The sequence below is a fragment of the Bos taurus genome, chromosome 16 (assembly GCF_002263795.3).
Source record: "Bos taurus isolate L1 Dominette 01449 registration number 42190680 breed Hereford chromosome 16, ARS-UCD2.0, whole genome shotgun sequence".
Lineage (NCBI taxonomy): Eukaryota > Metazoa > Chordata > Mammalia > Artiodactyla > Bovidae > Bos > Bos taurus.
In genome coordinates, this window is record NC_037343.1 from 22,652,473 (window position 1) to 22,674,612 (window position 22,140).

Genomic DNA, 22,140 nt, shown 5'->3' on the forward strand with positions numbered 1-22,140 from the left:
ATGAAGATCAATAGAGGGATTCCCAAGAGGAGTATAAGGACTTAGAGGAAGTTGACTAGGAGGTGTTTCCAGAAAGTAGCCTAGAAATACGGAAACTCATCACAGAAAGAGCTCAAAAGAGAGATGATCCCTTTCCTAAAGAAGAGTCATATGGCAATGCAGAGAACACTGTTCCAGTGTCCAGTCACATAGACTGACACCTAGCCTATGTTTGAGGCAGAAACTTCCACTGTCCTCACCCAAGGCCTAGACACTGCTTTGATGTGAATCACTCTGACTGTCAACAATACAGCAGGAGAGGTAAGTGCCCATACTCCAGGACTGTATTTAGTCCACATTTGAGTAAGTCATGTATCATCCCCACCATGCTGCCTCAGCCCAATAGACAATGCCCCCGCTGACCTCCTGGTCTGCAAAGACCCCATGTAGGTATGCCATGTATATCTAGCAGGAATAGTGGGGTAAAGTAGGAGGACTCCTCACATCTATATCCAGAAGCACTAAACTGAAAAAATTTAAGGTCCCTAGAATTGAGAAGATAACTATACTAAAGTTTATAATCTCATATAGCCATTCATTTAAAAGTTCAGTTTTATTGTTTAATAAGAATTCAAGACCTTTAAGTGTTTTCTAGTTTTTCTTTCATAAAACATAAGGAGAAAGTATAAAGGAATTTACTTTGCTAACTTACAAAATTTACAAAGTTACCTAATGTTGAGACATTCTGTCCACTATGTATCAGTTATATATGTGTGTGTGTGTGTGTGTGTGTGTGTGTGTGTGTGTATGTGTTTCTCTGTCCCTTGGAATAATGCAACAGATAAAAACCAACCAATGGAGAGGGTAAGATTTGATGCTCTAGAATGATGAAAGCAAATATAAAAACTGTCTTGTCTTCATGACTAAAGTGATTCCATTTAACTGTCATCATTTGAAACTACCAAATGGAAATACAAAAAACCTCAAATAGCCAAGCTATCTTGAGAAAGAAGAATGGAACTGGAGGAATCAACCTACCTGACTTCAGGCTCTACTACAAAGCCACAGTCATCAAGACAGTATGGCACTGGCACAAAGACAGAAATATAGATCAATGGAACAAAACAGAAAGCCCAGAGATAAATCCACGCACATATGGACACCTTATCTTTGACAAAGGAGGCAAGAACATACAATAGATTAAAGACAATCTCTTTAACAAGTGGTGCTGGGAAAAATGGTCAACCACTTGTAAAAGAATGAAACTAGAACACTTTCTAACACCATACACAAAAATAAACTCAAAATGGATTAAAGATCTCAACATAAGACCAGAAACTATAAAGAGGAGAACATAGGCAAAACACTCTCTGACATACATCACAGCAGGATCCTCTAAGACCCACCTCCCAGAATATTGGAAATAAAAGCAAAAATAAACAAATGGGACCTAATTAAACTTAAAAGCTTCTGCACAACAAAGGAAACTATTAGCAAGGTGAAAAGACAGCCTTCAGAATGGGAGAAAATAACAGCAAATGAAGCAACTGACAAACAATTATACTCAAAAATATACAAGCAACTCCTACAGCTCAACTCCAGAAAAATAAATGACCAAATCAAAAAATGGGCCAAAGAACTAAATAGACATTTCTCCAAAGAAGACATACAGATGGCTAACAAACACATGGAAAGACGCTCAACATCACTCATTATCAGAGAAATGCAAATCAAAACCACTATGAGGTACCATTTCACGCCAGTCAGAATGGCTGCGATCCAAAAGTCTACAAATAATAAATGCTGGAGAGGGTGTGGAGAAAAGGGAACCCTCTTACGCTGTTGGTGGGAATGCAAAGTAGTACAGCCACTATGGAGAACAGTGTGGAGATTCATTAAAAAACTGGAAATAAAACTACCTTATGATCCAGCAATCCCACTGCTGGGCATACACACTGAGGAAACCAGAAGGGAGACACATGTACCCCAATGTTCATCGCAGCACTGTTTATAATAGCCAGGACATGGAAGCAACCTAGATGTCCATCAGCAGATGAATGGATAAGAAAGCAGTGGTACATATACACAATGGAGTATTACTCAGCCATTAAAAAGAATACATTTGAATCAGTTCTAATGAGGTGGATGAAACTGGAGCCTATTATACAGAGTGAAGTAAGCCAGAAAGAAAAACACCAATACAGTATACTAATGCATATATATGGAATTTAGAAAGATGGTAACAGACAGCAAAAGAGACACTGATGTATAGAACAGTCTTATGGACTCTGTGGGAGAGGGAGAGGGTGCGAAGATTTGGGAGAATGGCATTGAAGCATGTATAATATCATGTATGAAACGAGTCGTCAGTCCAGGTTCCATGCACGATACTGGATGCTTGTGGCTGGTGCACTGGGACGACCCAGAGGGATGGTATGGGGAGGGAGAAGGCAGGAGGGTTCAGGATGAGGAACACATGTATACCTGTGGCGGATTCATTTCGATATTTGGCAAAACTAATACTGTAAAGTTTAAAAATAAAATAAAATTCAAAAAAAATGAAACTACCAAATATACTACTCTAAATGGCTAATTTTTCAATCTATTTTTTTAAAACTAATAAATATGTTCTTAAGGATTTCTAAATATATAGCAGCAAACTAAATTCCAACACTACCATTTATATCTTTAGATCCAAATTGGGCTTAAAACCCTGCAAAAAGGGAGGGTTGGTTATTGGTTTTTTGTTTTTACTTTGTTTTTGCTTTTATTTACCTGTTCGTCTGAGTTTAAACAATGAAGTTACCAAAAGGGTATCAGCAAAAGGCATATAGATTAGCTGAGAGGAAATGAGTAACAACAACAAAAAGAAGAGATCCACAAAGAGTAAAAGAGCGTATGAACAAAAATCTCCCAAGGATAACTCTTCCCCCAAGTTCAAAAGGGCAAAAGATCCACCATAAAAAGAAGCAAACAACCATCCTGAAACTTAATTACATTTCAAAGTCATGGATGAAAAGACCATGAAAGTTACAAAACAAAGTTACATGAAAGGCACAAAACATTATTTTTTTTCAATAGTTGCCTACCAGATGGCATTTCTAAATACAGTAATCTAAAACCTTCTGTTTGTTCTATAAATAAAGATGAAAGGAATAGCAACAATAGCTAAGCATTGAAATCACTGGAAACAAAGGGGTATTTTGATTAGGTTTGGAAAAATCTGGCTTATTCCAATAATGATCCTAAATCTGGGAAGGCTCAAGTTTTAGGTGAAACTCAGAATCCCAGCACATTCAGGTACCTGCTTAAACTAATGCTCCTTCAAGGTGAACTGATGCTCATTCAAGGTATACGAGCAAATCAGGAATTAAAACCAGGACATTTGGGGATATCTGAAGAAACACAGGAACTCCTAATTGATTAAGACTCTGAAGAGCTATAGTTTAATTCCCAGAAGCACTGTTTTTTTTTTTTTTTTCTAAAATAAAATAGTTGGAACATACACTGATTTTTGTGAACTCATGTATAAAATGTATGTAACAGTTAAAGTCCTGGACTTTGGAGTCAGGTCGGGAAGATCTTCTAGAGAAGGAAATGGCAACCCACTCTGTCCATGGGATCCTGGAGAATCCCATGGACAGAGGAGCCTGCTGGGCTACAGTCCATGGGGTCGCAAAGAGTTGGACACGACTGAGCGACTTCACTATCTATCTAGAACCAATATATGAATTCAGGCTCTACAAATGACTAGCAGTATGACCTTGAGCCAAGTTCTTTAGCCCTCTGAGCCTCACTGGCCAAAACAGATAGTAATAGTACGCAGTTTTGTTACCAACCAGGTTTTGTGGGCTCCTTAATCAACAGGAACTGATAAGAGGCTGGACAAAAAATTCAGACAAGGCTTTATTGGAGGCCCTGCTGCAGCAGAGGGGAGGAAGAACAAGCAACAGGTTTCCTTACTCCCTTGCTCACCTGGGGGTAGGGGGAGGGTGGGTGGAGGTGAACTAGCTCATTATATATGGAGAGGGTAGGGGTGTGCCCAGGGGTTGGGCTGGAGGCGTGGCTTAACTGGTTCGCCTACTGCTTTGATAGTGCTATGTGCAGGAAGCATATGCAGTCCCCTGCTTTAACTCCTAGCTCTTCATAAGTGGCAGTTGGTCTTTCCGTATCTTGTTTTCCATAATTTTCCCCAACTGCACATGCACACAGTTATTTTTAGTCCCTTATAGTTTCTTTGTATTAATATTTTGCTGCTGGAGGAGGTATCTATCCAGGTGCAAGCACTGCAGCAAAGGGTCCCAGGCTCCAGGTTCCAGCTTGTCACAGTTTTACAGGAATTTACTTATGATAGTGCTTCACGCTTAGTAAGTCCCAATGAATTTCAGGAGTTTATTACTATCATTAGCAACAATAATCATCATAATTATGTTTCTGATTTTTCTTGTCATTTCAAAAGCATGGGGGTAGGGCACAGCAAAGTTTTTCAGGCAGTAAATGGAGTTCTAAGAGTAGAGCTCAAAGCCTTACCTGGCATATATCCAGTGGTCTCTCCTATAACACCACCCTTTTCTCACCTGGCTCTTGAAAGTTATTCAGAATTCAAGTGGGGAAGGCAGTTCTAGAGACAGAAGCAATTTCTGAGAATTGGCTATCAGAGCTCTGTCCATCCCAGCCTGTCCTCCTTAATTACTTTGTTCTCAGTATTCTCTGCTGAAGATCTAGAGACTTGAGAAATGACTCAGCTTCTTTTTGATCTGCTTAACTAATGGCATTTAGGGCCATTCCCATGGACAGCATTGGTATAACACTGTGATAGCTTAGAGCTTACTTGGCATCTGATCCATGAAGATAAGCAGTTTAGTCAACTGGGAGTAACAAAATTACCTTGAGCAAATAAAAGTGGCAATTGCTTAAATATGGTGCAGTCCACAGTGAATGGAAGGCTAGTGTTTTAAGGGCACTGATGCTAAAGCTGAAACTCCAGTACTTCGGCCACCTCATGCGAAGAGTTGACTCATTGGAAAAGACTCTCATGCTGGGAGGGATTGGGGGCAGGAGGAGAAGGGGATGACAGAGGATGAGATGGCTGGATGGCATCACTGACTCGATGGACGTGAGTCTGAGTGAACTCCGGGAGTTGGTGAGGGACAGGGAGGCCTGGCGTGCTTCGATTCATGGGGTCGCAGAGTCGGACACGACTGAGCGACTGATTTGATCTGATCTGATCTGAAAAGTTCTACAGTTTCTTGTTGAATTTTACAGGAGGCAGGAGCCACCTGCCGGGGCTGCATACGAGTCTACTCAGTCATGTTTGACTGTGTGGGTCCTGGACCATAGCCCACCAGGATCGTCTGTCCATGGGATTTCCCAGGCAAGAATACTGGAGTGGGCTGCCATTTCCTACTTCAGGGGATCTTCCCAACACAGGGATTGAACCTACATCTCTTGAGTCTCCTGCATTGCAGGCAGATTCCTTACCCCTGGTACCTCCTGGGAAGCCCCTTCTGGGGGTGTAGCCATCAGTATTAAAAGATCTCTACTGTTAGGCCTTGATATAGAAAGCTTTTAAGCTTTTTTTTTTTTTTTTTTGGTATTTTAAAAACTGTGATAAAATCTACACAACAAAATGTTTACCATTTTTAAGTGATAAGTTTCAGTGTCATTAAATACAATACATTCACCATGTAGTATAACCATCACCACTATTTCCAGAAAATTTTCATCATTCCAAGCAAAAACTCTATCCATTAAACGATATCTTCTCATTCCCTGCTCCCCTGAGCCCTTGGTAACCACTACTCTACTCGTCTTGATGAATCTGCCTATTTCAGATACTCTCACAGGGCTTCCCAGGTGGCCCAGTGGTAAATCCTAACACCTATATGTCTCCAAATGAAAAAGCAACCTTGAGTTTTAGGACTGCAGTTGAAAAATCCTACAGCAAATAAGTATATTCACTAGCCTTACCAAAGGAGTCACCTGTATGACACCAGTCTTAGAAAATCCAAACCCTCAGTACAGCCTAACCGGCCTCAGACTTCACCCAGGGGCAGGGCTGCGCAACCCCGCTGCGCAAGCACGTCTCCAGGCGCGCCCCTTGCGCGCTTACGTGCGCGTGCCCGCAGGACGGCGTAGGGGCGGGGCCCGCGCAGCTCTGGTCCAGGCGGCAGTCATGGCGGCCCCGTCGGGCTCAGCACGCCTGCGACGCTGCATGGTTTCGCCGGCTGGGAGGCACAGCGCCTCGCTGATCTTTCTGCATGGCTCAGGTGGATTACAGTTTTCTGTCCAGGTTACTGCAGCATGGGAAATGCCCCCCTCTTCGGTTCCCCCAGTGTTGCCCTCGTGGAGGCACGCGTGACTTTGCCTCCTTGCTAACCCCCGCGGATACACCCAGGGGCTGGTAACCTGTCCGCAGCCGTATCCGCTTGTCTTCCTTTTTCTTGTCTTGCGGCCACTGCCCCGCGGTCCTCGCTTCTGGTCTTTGTGCCCCGTCACTTGGCCAGCCCTCAGTTCACATTCTCCATTGCAGCCCTTGGCCACACACATCCTTACCTTTCACCCCGCCTCTTCCCTTCCCCCAAGTTTAAACAGAGCAAGTTAGATACGTTTTCTCCTAGAGACAGATACATTATCTAGTACTTTTCAGTCAGCTATTAGTGATTTGAGTTTTGGCCGCAGTGGATTAGTACTCCTTTCTGTGAGGCATTGTGCCACTGCTTAAATGCACCCGCCCCCGCCCCCCGCCCATTTCGCCTTCCCCTTCCTTCCTTCTCCTCTTTACCCCTCTTGTCATTCAGCCCCCAAAATAAAGCGGAGCCCCAGGGGCAGGTTCTCCTTCCACTGCCTGCCTTTCATAAAGGTACTCAAATTCTGTATAGCGTTTCTTAAACTCACCGGTAGTTACTCCTGTCTTCCCCGCTTCCCTTCTTTCTCTTTCTCTTAAGAGATTGAAACTCTTGTTTCAATTTTTGCATCCCTAGTGCGGCCTCGGGTAAGTTTTGGGGGAATGTTTTTTAAAGAAATGAAACGCAGCCTGTGTCCTCAGGGGGCCCACCGAAAGGTAGAAACAATTCATTTAGTTTGACTCAGCAGTGGAGAGCCCAAGATGGCATGATTTACTGCCAAGTGAATTTTAAGGCGAAAGAAAAAATGGTTAGGCGTTATCAAACCTTTTGGAAGATGAAGAGCTTGTTAGGTTTGACAGAGGAATGGTCTTTGAGCCAAAATTGTGTAGGCTTAAAGAGGACAGTGATTGGATGGTGGAGGGGATTGCAAAGGTACAGGATGGAAACCTGGAATTACTCTCATTTTAAAAATGAGTCTTGGTAGATTAAATAGTTTGTCCAAGGTTACTTGGCTATTACTATCAGTGGTGGTAGAATTGGAATTTGAACCCAAATCTCTGAGTCCAAAATCAGTGCTCTGGAGAGGTAAAGTGAAAAAATTGTGATCTAGTGTATATCATTTTGGAAATAGAAAAGAAAAGGGCCAAGATATATTTCATACTTGACTGATGAAATATACTTAGAAGATGAGAGGCCTAAGATGACAGCGATGCCTATAACTCAGAGACTAATAGGATGTGGGGCTGCAAGGGTGTTTATAAACACCCAGAAATTCCCCAGTGCTACAGTCCTTTTAACAAATAAATTATTTCACAATATCTTTAGGAAAAACTCTTGAGACTTTTCTTTGTTTCCACCTGGACCACTGTGCTTAAAGTTACTTTCCTTACTCCTTTCAGGTTCAAATTACTGACATTTTTAAATTTGTGACTGTATGTATCTGAAACCCAGACTTATACCTGCTATTTTTTTTTCCCTTTGTACTTTCAACAAAGAGTTTATCCAAAGAATCCTGCCACTTACGCAAGTATAATGCAATTCCTATGTATTTTGTGCTCCAAGTTACTGGGAATATGATTTTACATTAGACAATGATATATGTGGTTGTGTTACAGTGTATGCTTGACTTCTGATTGATACAAATGTGGCAAACCAGTTTTAACAATTTCTATACTCTTAGAATCAGGTGCTGGCTTTTTAAGGATTGGCCTTTGTGAATGGATGGATCCATGCTCTTTTGTAGCATTTAGTTTTGCTTTTCAAGGTAGAAAAGTGTTTAGAGGCAGATTTTTTTTTTTTAATCTTAAAAACTTGAGGTTCTCTTATAGGATATGACAACCATAGAACATCATGTGGGAATGTGTTATATATAGCCAACTTAATTTGAGCATTTCCAGTTACTACAATACCAATACCTTCTTTTAAGATGATGAAAGCATGATAACTTAATTAACTTTATTCACTTCTCAGGTTAGATTAATTCACGCTGTTATATGCTTCACCTAATTTAATGTCTGTAGGCCCAAACCCTATATGACTTGCTTTCTCCCCCTATAGTAAGTCTTACTGAATTGACTGAGTTGGCTCTTACTGAAGTCACCAGTAACCTCTGTGTTGCTAAATATAATGGGGATTTTTCAAGTCATCCTTTTATTTGAACTGTCAGCAGCATTCAGCTTTCTTCTTGAAACCCTCCTGGTTCTTTCTGCTGCTGTTTGCTCTTTGTGGCTTATTTTGCACGTTCATTTTCCTCTCCCTGGCCATTGATGTTGACTTCCTCAAAATTCAGTCCTCGCTCCTCTTCTGTTATTCCCTCTACATTTTTCTCCCCGGGCTAAATTCCATGCAAGCCCACAGATTCTATTTTTATCTCCATTCATGTGAAACAAATATGTGTCTTCATTTTAGATCTCCTTTGAGCTCTAGACCTGTTTATCCAATTGCCTAATAGTCATGCATGCATGAGTTCATTCACTGAAGAAATACCTATTATGTGGTCACTGTGCAAAGCACTGTTCCTGATTCTGGGCATACAACAATGAACAAAACAACAGAAACCCTTGCTCTCAAGGGCCTTTCATTCTACTGGAAGAAGTATTAATGGTAAATGATAGTACATTCTTCGGAAAGAAAGAAACCAAGATTAGGAGAATGAGATGTATGATGGGATTACAGTTTTAAGTAAGGTGATCAGAGTAAATTTCACCGTATAGAAGATATTTTAGCTGCTAGACTTGAGTGAATCATGTGAATATTGGGTTAGACTGTACAGACAAGGGAAAGACCAGGAACAGTCAAGGAATGGCCATAAGGCTAGGATGCCTACAGTGATAGGAGCAGGAAAAGATACCTGAGGAGGATTCTGGCGGCAGATAGTGTGGGGCAGTGATCAGCAGACTTATGTAAAGGGTCAGGTAGTAACCATTTTAAGTTTTGTAGGTTGCACAAATTTTCCTTCACATATTTTTCTTTTTCTCTTCTGTTTTCTCCATTTTCTTTCTTTCTTTTCTTTTTTTTTTAATTCTTTAAAAAGCCTTAGCTCTCAGCCCTTAGGGACCTGGGTTTTGTCCTCCAGCTGGCTGTGGTTTGCTCAGCCCTTGGTACCTCATACTCGGCATCTACACACCTGCTGCTTCCTGTGTTTCCTTTCTGGCCAAACACTTCTGCTGTCCCCCTCGAAACCTGTCACGATTGACCCCTCGTAACTAATCTGTTTCCAGGTTCTGTTAATTTCACCGACTTCCCTGGTGGCTCAGTGGTAAAATCCACCTGCCAATGCAGGAGATGTTAATTCCATCTCTTTATTGTGTCTGGTATCTATTTACTCCATAGTCTAAGCAACTGTCATCTGAACAGCAGCCACCTGACGGATCCTTCCACATGTCTGTCCTCCTTCAGGCCTGTCTTCACACAGCTTGCAGAATAAGGATTCCAGAATAATCCTTAGAAGTGTGCCTCCTTTCTGCAAAAAATTACCATCTTGGCTTCTCCATGTTCTCACTGCTCTTCCTCTCATTTTCTGCCTTTCAGTTCTTCGATGCCATACTGCTCCTTCCTGTAAAGGGTTCAGCATCTGCCTTACTCTGTCTGAGCTGCTTTTCCTTCTGCACGTGACTCTCTACCATCCCATAGATCTCAGTTCCAGCCATTCCACAACTATCTACTGGATGCCTAGTTTGTGTCAGTCCGGTTCTAGGCATCAGATGAACAAATAACTCACGGGCTAAACACAAAATGAACCTTTCCTTGTGGAGCTTATATTCTAGTGAAGTTATCTCTGAATCTTGTTGGGGGTAATTCTGAATATAAGAAATCCTTGAAGCACCAAGTGTCTTTCTTTTGCAGTGGTTACATTTGCAGCCACTTTCTTTCACATTTCTGTATATGGTTATTTGACTGATGTCTGTTTCTCACAATAAACTATACACTCTGTGAGCGCAGGAACTCTTTCTCTCCATCACCTTTCTGTCACTGCCCCTCTAGCAGTAAGCATAGTGTCTCACACATTAATAGGTATTCAGTAGATATTTTTTAAATTGCTGTCTTAATGAATTGATTGATTACAATCTAAGAGTTGTTAACTTGAAATTTTTCTCTTTAAGACTACACAAAATGAACCTATAGTTTAATTTTTTTTATGGAAATACATGTATATCCATTCTTGCATGAGGCTTGGTTATTTTTCATCCATGGGATGTACGATCATTATTTTAGATTATGTAAACATATTGTCAAAATTAAATTTTCATTTCTTCAAGTTCAAAAATAAAAGTATGCTGAATACGTCTTTTGAAGAAATTTATTGTTTTAACGAAGAAAATTGTTTTAGACTGTTCCAATTACAAAAGTTTATAAGCACTTTAGGAATTTACTATTTTTAAGAATAAAATAAGAAATGACAGTGTTTAAAATCAGATATGTAAATTTTTTTTAGAAAAATCAATTTAATTTATTTATTCCTATTATATCCTGTAAACAGATGGGGAAACTTAAAAACTCAAGCTTAAAGAGGGCTTTAAAGTGATCAGTGGGTGGAGTCAGGAGTAAAATAATCAGAATTATTTCTAACTATTGATGCTTGGTCAGTCAGTCCACATTGATAAATTGGCTTCTGTACAGTTTATTTATGAAGAGTTTTTTTATTTCTTGTTCCAGCTTATGTGACCTGAAAGTTATAGACTGCTTTTAAATACACTGTTCTGTCAAAACACTGTGCTGGCAAAATGCTTTAACTTAATCTCGATTTTGTGATTCATCAGGTGATTCTGGACAAGGATTGAGAACGTGGATCAAGCAAGTTTTAAACCAAGATTTAACATTCCAGCACATAAAAGTTATCTATCCAACAGCTCCTCCAAGGTATGCAGTCATTTAAATCATTACTAAGTGTAACTCTGTGGCATTATACACACACACACACAGCAGCTGGATGTTTTTTCAGCTTAATTCTGTATTTATATTTTAAATTGAGGTCCTCTTTTTCCAGAACAATTTTTTAATTCATTCTTTATCTGAAATTAAAATGTAATTGGTGTCCTATATTTTAGCTACAATTCCACCTACTTGTTACCCCCAGGGTTTGACTCAATTAATTTGGGATGTGGCCACAACAGAAAGACTTTTTTTATATTTTAAAAGCTTCATTCTAGTATGAGCTCTAGTACACAGCCAAAAGTGAGATGTGATAGTCTAGCCATCATGAAAGCCTCATCCAGGACATTTGTGAAAATGTAAGACAAGCAGTCAATTCACTGTAGATATATAGAGCAGGTACTGGGAGAAACTGAAAATAAGGGGGAATGGGAAGGTGGTGATGTTGAGACAGGAAACCTAAAAGATTGATTGTACATACAGTGATTATGCAGTGTTTTATATGAGGCCTTTTTAATTTAGCACACTGGCACGATGTTTATGAAGTAGCATCAATTAGAAGGACTTTACAGAATTTGATATAATTAAGGATACTGTTCTAGTAATGTGTAACTATGGATATTTATATCAGTACTGATATTTTCACTGTGTAATGACTTAACTGCTGACATGAGTTTTTTAAAAGTATGTTTTGTTGCAGTAAATGACGTAAAAGTGTAGTTCCTACGAGTTTTCAGTTGTTCATTCTAGGACCTGACCAGTAATAGGATTAATCTAGAGTGAGCATGAGGTCAGTGACTTGCTGTCTGTAAAGCATCATGGACCACTTTTCACCAACAAGTCCCAAATTGAGGAAGCCTATAGTGCTACTAAGTTTGTAGTTTTTAGTTTGGATTCCACACCTTAGAAGGCTGTTTGACTGTATGTTATTAGAAGAATCTGATGTTTATAGTGTACTCTGCTGTTTCAAGGTCTCTGACTGATACTCCAAACAGTCTACTCTGTTTAGGCAGGGAGTTTGGGCACAGATTTATTGACCTTGCTTTTGTAGCATAATATGGCTTCATTTGGTAACACAAAGTAGCTGCTGCTTTACATCTATTGTAACACTTTTCTTAAGCTGCCCATAGAAAGTCCTGTGTCATCTCCTTTGTTTACTATCTTTTCAGATAGCATCAGGAGGCAGTGTTAGATGCATGCCTTTCTTAACTCTCTTTTTTAATGTAATTTGTACATGGTGAAAGTTAATTTTAATAAACTTTAAAACTGCAGCAAATTTTCAAGCTTTGACATTTTCCTGCACACTTTCTGACATTGTCCAAATTTTATAGTATTTATTTTCTCTCCTGTTTTGCCTTCCATCACCTGCAAACCTGTAAGTTTTTCTCGACTGTAGTATTTTGTTGACTAAGTTATTCTTACCAGAGTATGCTGAAAATATGATCTGGCTTTTTAAATCTTTCCATTGATGCCACCTAATTGGTATGCGGGGTTAAATGACCTGTTCACCACAGTTTTGTCCTAGAATGGATCTAGTCTCCCACCTTTGAAATGATGCTTCCTGTTATGTAACTTCACCCAAGCTAGATATTTATGGAAATGAGTAAGAATGAAATGTTGAAGCAGGTTTAGCTGTGTTGGCTCTGGTTCGGAATGCCAAACATATTTCCACAGAGGTTAGAGCAGTTTACACTGTTACCAGCAATGCTTGACAGTCCCATTCATTTCACATCCACATAAACAGTTTCCACTGTCAGTCTTTTTAACTTTAGCCAGTCTAGCAGCTGTGTAGTAGTATCTTCTGCTTTTCATTTGTAGTTCTCTAATGCTAATGCTACTGAGTATTATTTCTTATATTTATTGAGCATTTGTATATCCTCAAAAGAAACATCCACTCATATTGTTTGCCCATTTTTTTGTTTGTCTTTTATTTATTAATTTCTTAAAGCTTTTTTTAAAACACAGATTCAAACATCTTGTCTCTGTCTGGTTTGCGTTTTCACTCTCTTAATGACATCTTATGACCAGAAGTCCTAGTATGTTTTTTACAAGTAAAATTTACAGTGAAATGCAAATGCCTTAATCATACAGGTCAATCAGTTTTTATGAATATATGCTCTTGTTGAGTTGCTTCAATTACAGGAACGTTTCCATCACCCCAGTGCCTCCTTCCAATCCATTCCTACTGCACATAGGTTACCATTGTTCTGATTTCTATCACCGTAGGATAGTTTTGCCAGTTGCTGAATTTCAACTAAATGGGGATAATTTAACCTGCTGTGTCTGTCTTCTTTCACTCAACATAGTGTTTATGTGCCTATCAGTAGTTCATTTAAAAATTTTTGAGTAGATGTTATGTGTGAATATACATTTATTTATGCATTCTACTGTTGATAGACATCTGGATTATTTCCAGTTTTTAAAAACAATGATTATCATTGCTATAAGCTCTTTTGTGTAACATTTTGTGAACATATTTTAATGACTTCTTATCTAGAGTGTTCTGTTTCATTGGTCTGTTTATCTAGTTTTATGCCAATACAAAACTGTTTTGATTAATACAGCTTTATAGCAAAATGTTGAAATCAAGTGATATAAGTTCATTTTCAGCATTCTTTCATTCTAGGTTCTTTGCATTTATATGTAAATTTTAGAATCCACTTACCAATTTTACAGAACACCTGTTTGGATTTTTATTAGAATTGCATGTAATCCATAGCAGGTTTATTTACAGGAAATTAACATGGTATGTCACCATTTTAGATTTTTGTTCATTTCTATCAGCAGTGATATAGAATTTTCAGTAGAGAGATCTTTTGCTGAGTTTAGTCACAAATATTTCATGTTTTTTCATTGTATTGTAAATAGAATTTTTAAAAAGTTTAGACTTCTAATTTGATTGTTACAAGTACATAGAAACACCTTTTAAATTTTCTCTTATTAAAGTATAGTTGATTTACAGCGCTGTAACAGTCTCTGCTGTACAGCATGGTGACTCGGTTATATACATAAATACATTCTTTTTCTATAATTTTTTCCATTCTGGTTTATCACATGATATTGAATACAGTTCTGTGTACTCTACATAAGAAACACATTTTTGGATCTTACTCTTATATCTTGCTGTCTTCCTAAATTCACTTATTTCTAGTAGTTATCTAGTAGATTCTTTATGTTTTTTGTGTAAACGTTAATACTGTCTGTAAATAAAGGCAGTGTTCCTTTTTCCTTCCCAATCTTCCTTTTACTTTATTGTCTTCTTGCTTTATTGTGCTTATTTGAACGTCTGGATAAAGTGTTTAATAGAATCAAGGAATGCCTTCTTGTGTAGTCTTAGAAGGGAAGAATTCAGTATTTCACCGTTAAGTATGATGTTGTTACAGGTTTTTTTCTGCACACCTTTTATTAAGGAAATTTATTTCTTTGCCTAATTAGCTGAGTTTTTTTTTCTTAATTGGTTAAATCATTTTTCTGTATTTTTTGAGATAATCATGGTTTTTATCTTTCGTTACATTGGTGGACATTCAAATGTTAAACCAACCTTTCATTCCTGGCTTAAACTCCACTTGGTTATAATGTATTATTTGTTTTATGTATAGCTGAATTTGATTTGCTAGGATTTTGTTGAGAAATTTTAATCTGCATTCATGAGGGCTGTTGATCTGTAGTTTTCTCTTATAAAGTTTTTTTATCTAGATTATACTGTCTCTTTTTATTTTATTTATTTTTTGGCCATGCCATATAACTTGCAGGATCTTAGTTTCCCAACCAGAGATTAAACCCAGGCTCTCGACAGTGAAAGCACTGAGTCCTAACGGCTGGACTGCCAGGGAATTCCCTGCTGCTGCTGCTAAGTCACTTCAGTCGTGTCCGACTCTGTGCGACCCCATAGACGGCAGCCCACCAGGCTCCCCTGTCCCTGGGATTCTCCAGGCAAGAACACTGGAGTGGGTTGCCATTTCCTCCTCCAATGCATGAAAGTTTTCCCTAGATCCCTTAAAATGTGTTAGAAAATGTTACCTTCCCGTTTTCTGAGTTTGTATTATTTTTTTCCTTCAGTGTTCAGTAAAATTCACTAGTGAAATTATTTGGACATGAAGTTTTCTTCTGTGAAGGTTTTGATAATAAATTCAGTTTCTTTCATATAATGAGAATATTCAGATTTTCTGTTTCTTTCTGTATCAGTTTTGATCATTTGTGTTTCTCATAGAGTTTGTATCTTTTATCTAATTTACCAGATTCATTGATATAAAGTTGTTCATGATATTCTCTTTTAATGCCTTTAGGATTTATGCTGATATTTTTTAATTTCATTACCAATATCAATAATTTATATCTTTTTTCTTGCTTTATCTTGTCAAAGGTTGTTAATTTTGTTAATCTTTTCATAGAGACAGTTTTGGCTTGGTTATTTTGTGCTCTTTTTCTGTTATTTATATTTGCTTTTACATTTGTTATTTCCTTCCATTTATATTAAAGCTCTAAATTTCTCACTAATCACTGCCTTAGGTAATTCCCACTAATTTCCTCTTTTGTATTTTTAATATATTGAAATCTTTTCTAAGCTCTCATGAAAGCAGAAGTGTTACTTGCTCAATACTGTCTGACTCTTTGCAACCCCATGGTCTGTAGCCCATCAGGTTCCTCTGTCCATGGAACTCTCTAGGCAAGAATACTAGAGTGGGGTGCCAATTCCTTCTCTGAAAGAATACTGGAGTCAGTTGCCATGCCCTCCTCCAGGAGAATCTTAAAGCACCCCAAACTACAGTTTTAGTATGGTCATCCATCCGTGGGTTAGAAATTCAGAAAAGACACAGTGCTAATGTCTTGATTCTGTTCTGTGATAACTGGGGCCTCTGCTGGGAAAACTTGAAGTCTGGGCATGACTAAAATCATCTGAAGATTCGCTCGTATCTGGCACTTAATACTCGATAATAGCTGGGATCTTCCTTTGATCTTTTGGTCTTGTTACCATAACAACTACATGAGTTTTTACTATCTGATGTCTTGGACATCCTGGCCGCATGGAAGCTGATGTCCAAGAGCAGATACACTAAGGAGAACCAGAAGGAAGCTGTATTGCCTTTTAAGACCTAGTCTTAGAAGAAGTTGCATAGTGCTATTTCCTCTCTAGTCAGAGGACCACTCAGAGTCAAGGAGAGAGACACTGACTCTACCTCTTGACGGGAGTATCTGAGTCACATTGTAAGGAGAGCAGGTGGGATGAAAGATACTTTTCTGGGCAGATATGGAAAACAAGAGTTCTGCAAGCTTCTTTAACCCATAAATTATTTAGAAATACCTTGTTAATGTCCCAATATTTGGGGTCTTTCTAGGTGTTTTATTGCTATTGATTCCTGATTTCATTTCTGTTGCTGCCAGTATTCTGGCAGCAATTTGATTCTTTTGATACTCACTGGCTTGTGTTATGGTTGTGCATGAGGTCCCTCTTGGTGACTCTTATTGTGTATAGAGTTCTATAGATGTCAGTAGTTCAAGGTGATTATACTAACTTTTATATTTTTATTTTAAATGTTTATGTTTCCTTAGTGATTCCAAGTCATTTTATTAGTTACCGCAGAATGGGTGTTGTCATCTCCAACTGGGATTTTAGATTGTTCTCTTCCTCCCTGTCCTCCTGCCAGTTTTTCTCTCTTGGTTTTAAGCTGTATGAGGTACATTCCCAGGCAGGCTTACTGTCTTCCTCATTAAAAGCCATCTTATATCTTTTATCTTACAGCTTTATCTTATAAAATGCTCATTTTTCAATCTCTGGTAATTCCTTGAACTGTACTTTGTTTAATAATCATACAGGATTTATCAGCTTTTCTATGTTTACTGTTTGTATAGCATATCTTTTTTTAATTTTTTTTACTTTTAACATCTGTGCCATTATTTTTAAGATGTATTTCTTATATATAACCTCATTTGGGCTTTGTTTTTTCCTTAGTCTAGCAGTTTCTGTCTTTTAAGTGATTTATGTACATCATTTGTATTTATTGTAAATATTGCTATGTTTGCATTTAAATTTATTGCTTTTTATTTCTCTTTTTCCCTTTTCCATGTTTTTTTTGATTTAAGAAAATTAATACTTTATTATTATTTATTGTTTGTTTTTTCTGATTGTTCTAAAGACTATATAGCATATATATCACATCTTTTACCTACTTAGAGTTAGTTGTTTACCACTTTACACAAAATGTAGATGCCTTATAACCATATAGATTCCTTTATCTTCCCCTCCTTAATGTTATACATGCTGCTTGTTGTATGTGTTTTATCAACATACATTGAAAACTCTGTCAAACAAGGTTGTAATTTTTGCTTCTAACAGTCATACATGCTTTAAAGAACTTAAGAGAACAGTAGTCTATTTTGCTTATACCCAGTTGTGGCTTATTACAGCAAATTAGTATGTTTGATTAAACTGTGACTTGTCACTTTGGCTATAAGGTATTCCTTTTCTCAGCCCTATTTAATATATGTTTTTAATCAGCTGAGCTAGGGCATATTCAGTAAAAGTCAGCATTTACCTTCTGTGTTAATTTAAATGGAAAATGTTGCTTCATTGTTTTATTATGTTAATTTAGACTATATTTAATTGAAGTGCTCAATAAAGATTTTTATTTCTGTGACATACTTTAGCTGTATTTGTAATTAGAGATTCTGTTAGTTTGAGTTTACTAGTACAATTTCCATTTTAAAAATAATATTTAATAAGCTATTAATAATTTATATGATATAGTTTCTTAGAGTTTTGAAAAATTCTAAAAGTAGTAAGATTCAGTCAGTAGTGCCTGTACTGTTTTTCCACGTGAAGTGTATGTTTATATTTTTCAGTAAACTTATATTCTGAAACAAGGTTAGGCGCTTTTGATTTAGGTTTAGTAGTAATGGGTTCATCTTTACTCCATCACTTAGGATTCATACCTGAAGCATGATATTAGGAGATCTGTCTCCTGATAACAGTGGATCTGTACTGCATGTACACTTCACTGGCAAGGAACTGTCCTAAAAGAATGGTATTTTGAAGAAGTAGTTTACTTCTTTGTAAGTATTTTAAGTATGTTATTAAGTATCTATTAGTATGTTATTGGGCCTCCCTCATAGCTCAGTTGGTAAAGAATCTGCCTGCAATGCAGGAGACCTGGGTTCGATTCCTGGGTTGGGAAGATCCCCTGGAGAAGGAAATGGCAACCCATTCCAGTATTCTTGCCTGGAGAATCCCATGGACAGAGAGGAGCCTGGCAGGCCTCAGTCCATGGAATCGTAAGAGTTAGACACGTGTTCTAAGTATGTTATTCCTTAGAAATACGTCCTTTTAAAAAACAAAAGAAAAATTTGACCTTTTTCTAGAAATCACAGAGTGGATTTTTACAAGAATTAAAGTCAAAAGATATTCAGAGCAAAGCTAAATAATTTTAGGTATCCTTATTATTTCTGACAAAAATTATTCCCAAATCACAAATGCTTATCGACATGCATCATTCAACAAATACTTGTTCTTGGCACTGGGGGTAATCACTGTGGAAAAGGGCATTCCAGGGAGAGGAAATGTCAGGTGCTAAGTCCTTGGATCAGTAGCAAGGCGGTTCTGAAGAAAACCAAGGGGAGTGTGACTGGAACCTAGGGAATCCCGGGGGAGGAGCAGTGAAATGAGGAGAGAGGAAGCCTGGAACCTAGTGACGGCATCTGAAAGGTTGTGAATGACCTTTTGATTTTATGACTTTGAGGGAACAAAACTTGGTGACAAGCTGAATGGCAGCTTCTTTTCTTTTCATAGACCTTGAACATTTATTCCTGCTTAATATTTTACCAGTGTGTAATGGTTTGATTGATCGATTGATTGAGAAGCCACACAGACATTCTTTGCCAAATATACTTATTTATGGTAATAATGTCTCAGCTGTCTTATGCCAGCTAATGAAGTGATTTATTTGAGGAAGAAGGCGAATGAGTATAACATATGTGCCAGTTTGTTTAGCTGCTTTAAAAAAACAATCTTACTTTCATGCTTTACTGAAAGGCTCTTCTACCATCTTAGGAGAATTATGCATTCTTGATTGTTTTCTTAACAAAAAGATCGAAATTATTCTTTGACTCATCACATTTTCCCTATTATCTTCCTTTGGACAGAATTAGTTTTGTTAGAGAACTGAGAGAACAAAAAGCTGCTAAATTGGTAAAACTTAACATTCTATGGAGCATCTATCTCTAATTAAGTAAGGCACTGTCAAGACAAAAAGTTAAGTAAGTGTCATTTTTTTCTATTAATGGCTGAGTTCCCAGAATGATTCATATTTTAGCCTATGATATCATCCTTTTTTAAGTGCTTAGACAGACAAGTAAACACTTAAGAGAAATAGAATAAAATGAAAAGGGAAGTGGAAATAAGTCACAAGAGTACCAGTCTAATTCAGGCTGTAGCCTGAGTGTTGTATATTGTTTTCATTCAGAAGATCATTGTGGTTTTAGTGGCAATTTCATTGGTTTGGGATTTAATCTTGTCTCACAGTGGCATTAATGCTGTATGGAAAGCACCTGCTTTCACTTTCTGAGTCCTGTTAAGAAAGTTAATCCTGAGAGGGGGTTCTGGGAGGAGGGGTGAATGGAATGCTTTCTCCCCTTCTGATTCCAATTTATCTCCCTGTCTTGAGCCAAGCAGCTTCTGAAATCAGAAGGCCCACAGGAATGAGGGAGAATTTAGGCTCTGTAGGAGTCCCCATACAGAGCTTAGGCAGGATTTTATCTCACCCACTGAGAGCCCAGGGGATGATGCAGGAGAAGCCTTAGGTAAGGCCCAGAGTGTGGCAGATCCTGGAAAGAGTGCAGTCTGCAAAATCTTCATTCCTCCCAGATTCATGTCATAAAATGTTAATTCTCAGGCAGTAATACAATATTAGTTTAAATCCCACAAAGGATTTTTAAGGGGGAGTATTTGAAATTATTTTAAAATTTACTAAATATTGAATTAATATTTCTTAGAGAGAGAAAGAAGATTAGATACTTAAGAATAGGCAGGACAAGTCTGAGAGACACATGGTGGTGATGGTAGGGAGAGGGGGACCACCTGACTCAACCTCAGAACTTACTCTAAAACCACTGTGATGTAGTCAGTGTGATCCTAACACAGGAGTAGATCAATAAATCAGTGGAACAAAATAGAGCCTTTCTCAACCAGGATTCTTCCAGTGAGACAAAAACAGAGAAAATGACTTGTCATTTTTTTGATTTTTGCCAGGAATAGAACTAGTACCATTCTAGATGCTTTGGAGAGAAGTCCATTCATTATATGTAGTAAATATATTAGGCATTATGGTTTAGTTCTCTTATAGAACCTACGGCGAGAGATACTAGATTCTTCAGAACTATAATATGGCAGAGGTAAATCCTCGTAAAGGTGAACTTCACCTTTATGAGAAAAGGTGTTTTTGTTTTTGTAGCAGTGCAGGCACAATTGACACATAGGGGAGAAAATGAATTTCAACCCTTAGGTCACACCATGCAGAAAATAAATTCCAGAAAAATTCAAAACTTAGATGTAAAAATGAAAGCAAAAATCTTAGAAGATAATCTTGGATTCTACATGTAATAATGTATGAATTGTGAATAAAATAAATCAGAATACCCCAAAGTTTAGTTTAAATTAGTTTAAGTTAAAATTATACCTCTCAGAGTACATCCAATGTAAAGTCTTGATTTGGCTTAAAAAAAGATACTTTATATATATATGTCAATATGCAGAAATCTGTTTGGAAAAAATACTTGAAATACAAATGAACAGTATTTAGGTGACTAATATACAGATACACTTTGAAACTAGTGAGAAAAAAATCAAAATTCCAATAGGAAAAATATAGCCAATGATATGAATAAGTAATTCCTTCACGTAGAGTTCTGAAAAGGCAGCTTTAATCTTTAGTGGCTGTGTTGGAAGTGAGTGGGATTTGCTTGCAAGTGGACAGGATGGAATTTTCTGAAGTAAAGAAAATATTCTGTATCACTATGGAAATAGTTTGTCAAAAGTCTTTGAACTGTGTATTTAAAAGGTGTACATTTATATATGTAAATTACATCTCAGCAAAGTTGATTTTAAAGCTGTAGTTACTACCTTTCAGTGGTAATGTTTTAAAGTATGTTACTATCATAATTAGAGCTGTTGGGCCAAAAGATGTTCTCTGACTTTTCTTGTAGAAAGGTGAATTTTTATAGCCTTCATGGAGGCAACTCTGAAACCTCTATTAAGATAAAATTATCAGATTATACCTTTCAGTCCAGTAGGCCTATTCCACAAACTCTGTTCCATAGAATAAAAGTCTAAGTACGTAAAAACATGTGCGCAAATATGTTTAATGCAGAACTGTCCTTAGTGGCTAAAACTTGGGTACCAAATAAATGCCCATTTGTAAGCAAATGGCCAATTAAATTATGGAGCATCTTAATTACAAGATACTATATAGTCTAGTCAAGGCTACGGGTTTTCCAGTGGTCATGTATGGATGTGAGAGTTGGACTGTGAAGAAAGCTGAGCGCTGAAGAATTGATGCTTTTGAACTGTGGTGTTGGAGAAGACTCTTGAGAGTCCCTTGGACTGCAAGGAGATCCAACCAGTCCATTCTGAAGGAGATCAGCCCTGGGATGTCTTTGGAAGGAATGATGCTAAAGCTGAAACTCCAGTACTTGGGCCACCTCATGCGAAGAGTTGACTTATTGGAAAGACTGATGCTGGGAGAGATTGGGAGCAGGAGGAAAAGGGGACGACAGAGGATGAGATGGCTGGATGGCATCATTGACTCGATGGACATGAGTCTCAGTGAACTCCAGGAGTTGGTGATGGACAGGGAGGCCTGGTGTGCTGCGATTCATGGGGTCGCAAAGAGTCGGACACAACTGAGCAACTGAACTGAACTGAACTGATATAGCTATTTAAAAAGATGGGTAA

At 37.9% G+C, this 22,140-nt stretch overlaps 1 protein-coding gene across 1 annotated transcript in view; it reads left to right on the plus strand.

Annotated features, from left to right (window-relative positions):
- The first annotated feature begins 6,115 nt into the window (after positions 1 to 6,115).
- The window catches only part of LYPLAL1 (lysophospholipase like 1), a 32,093-nt gene continuing 16,068 nt past the window's right edge, over positions 6,116 to 22,140 (plus strand). The window contains exons 1-2 of the mRNA NM_001099059.1: positions 6,116 to 6,248; positions 11,087 to 11,186. Coding sequence (NP_001092529.1) covers positions 6,155 to 6,248; positions 11,087 to 11,186 — 194 coding nt within the window. The 5' untranslated portion in view covers positions 6,116 to 6,154. The remainder of the gene's footprint in view (positions 6,249 to 11,086; positions 11,187 to 22,140) is intronic.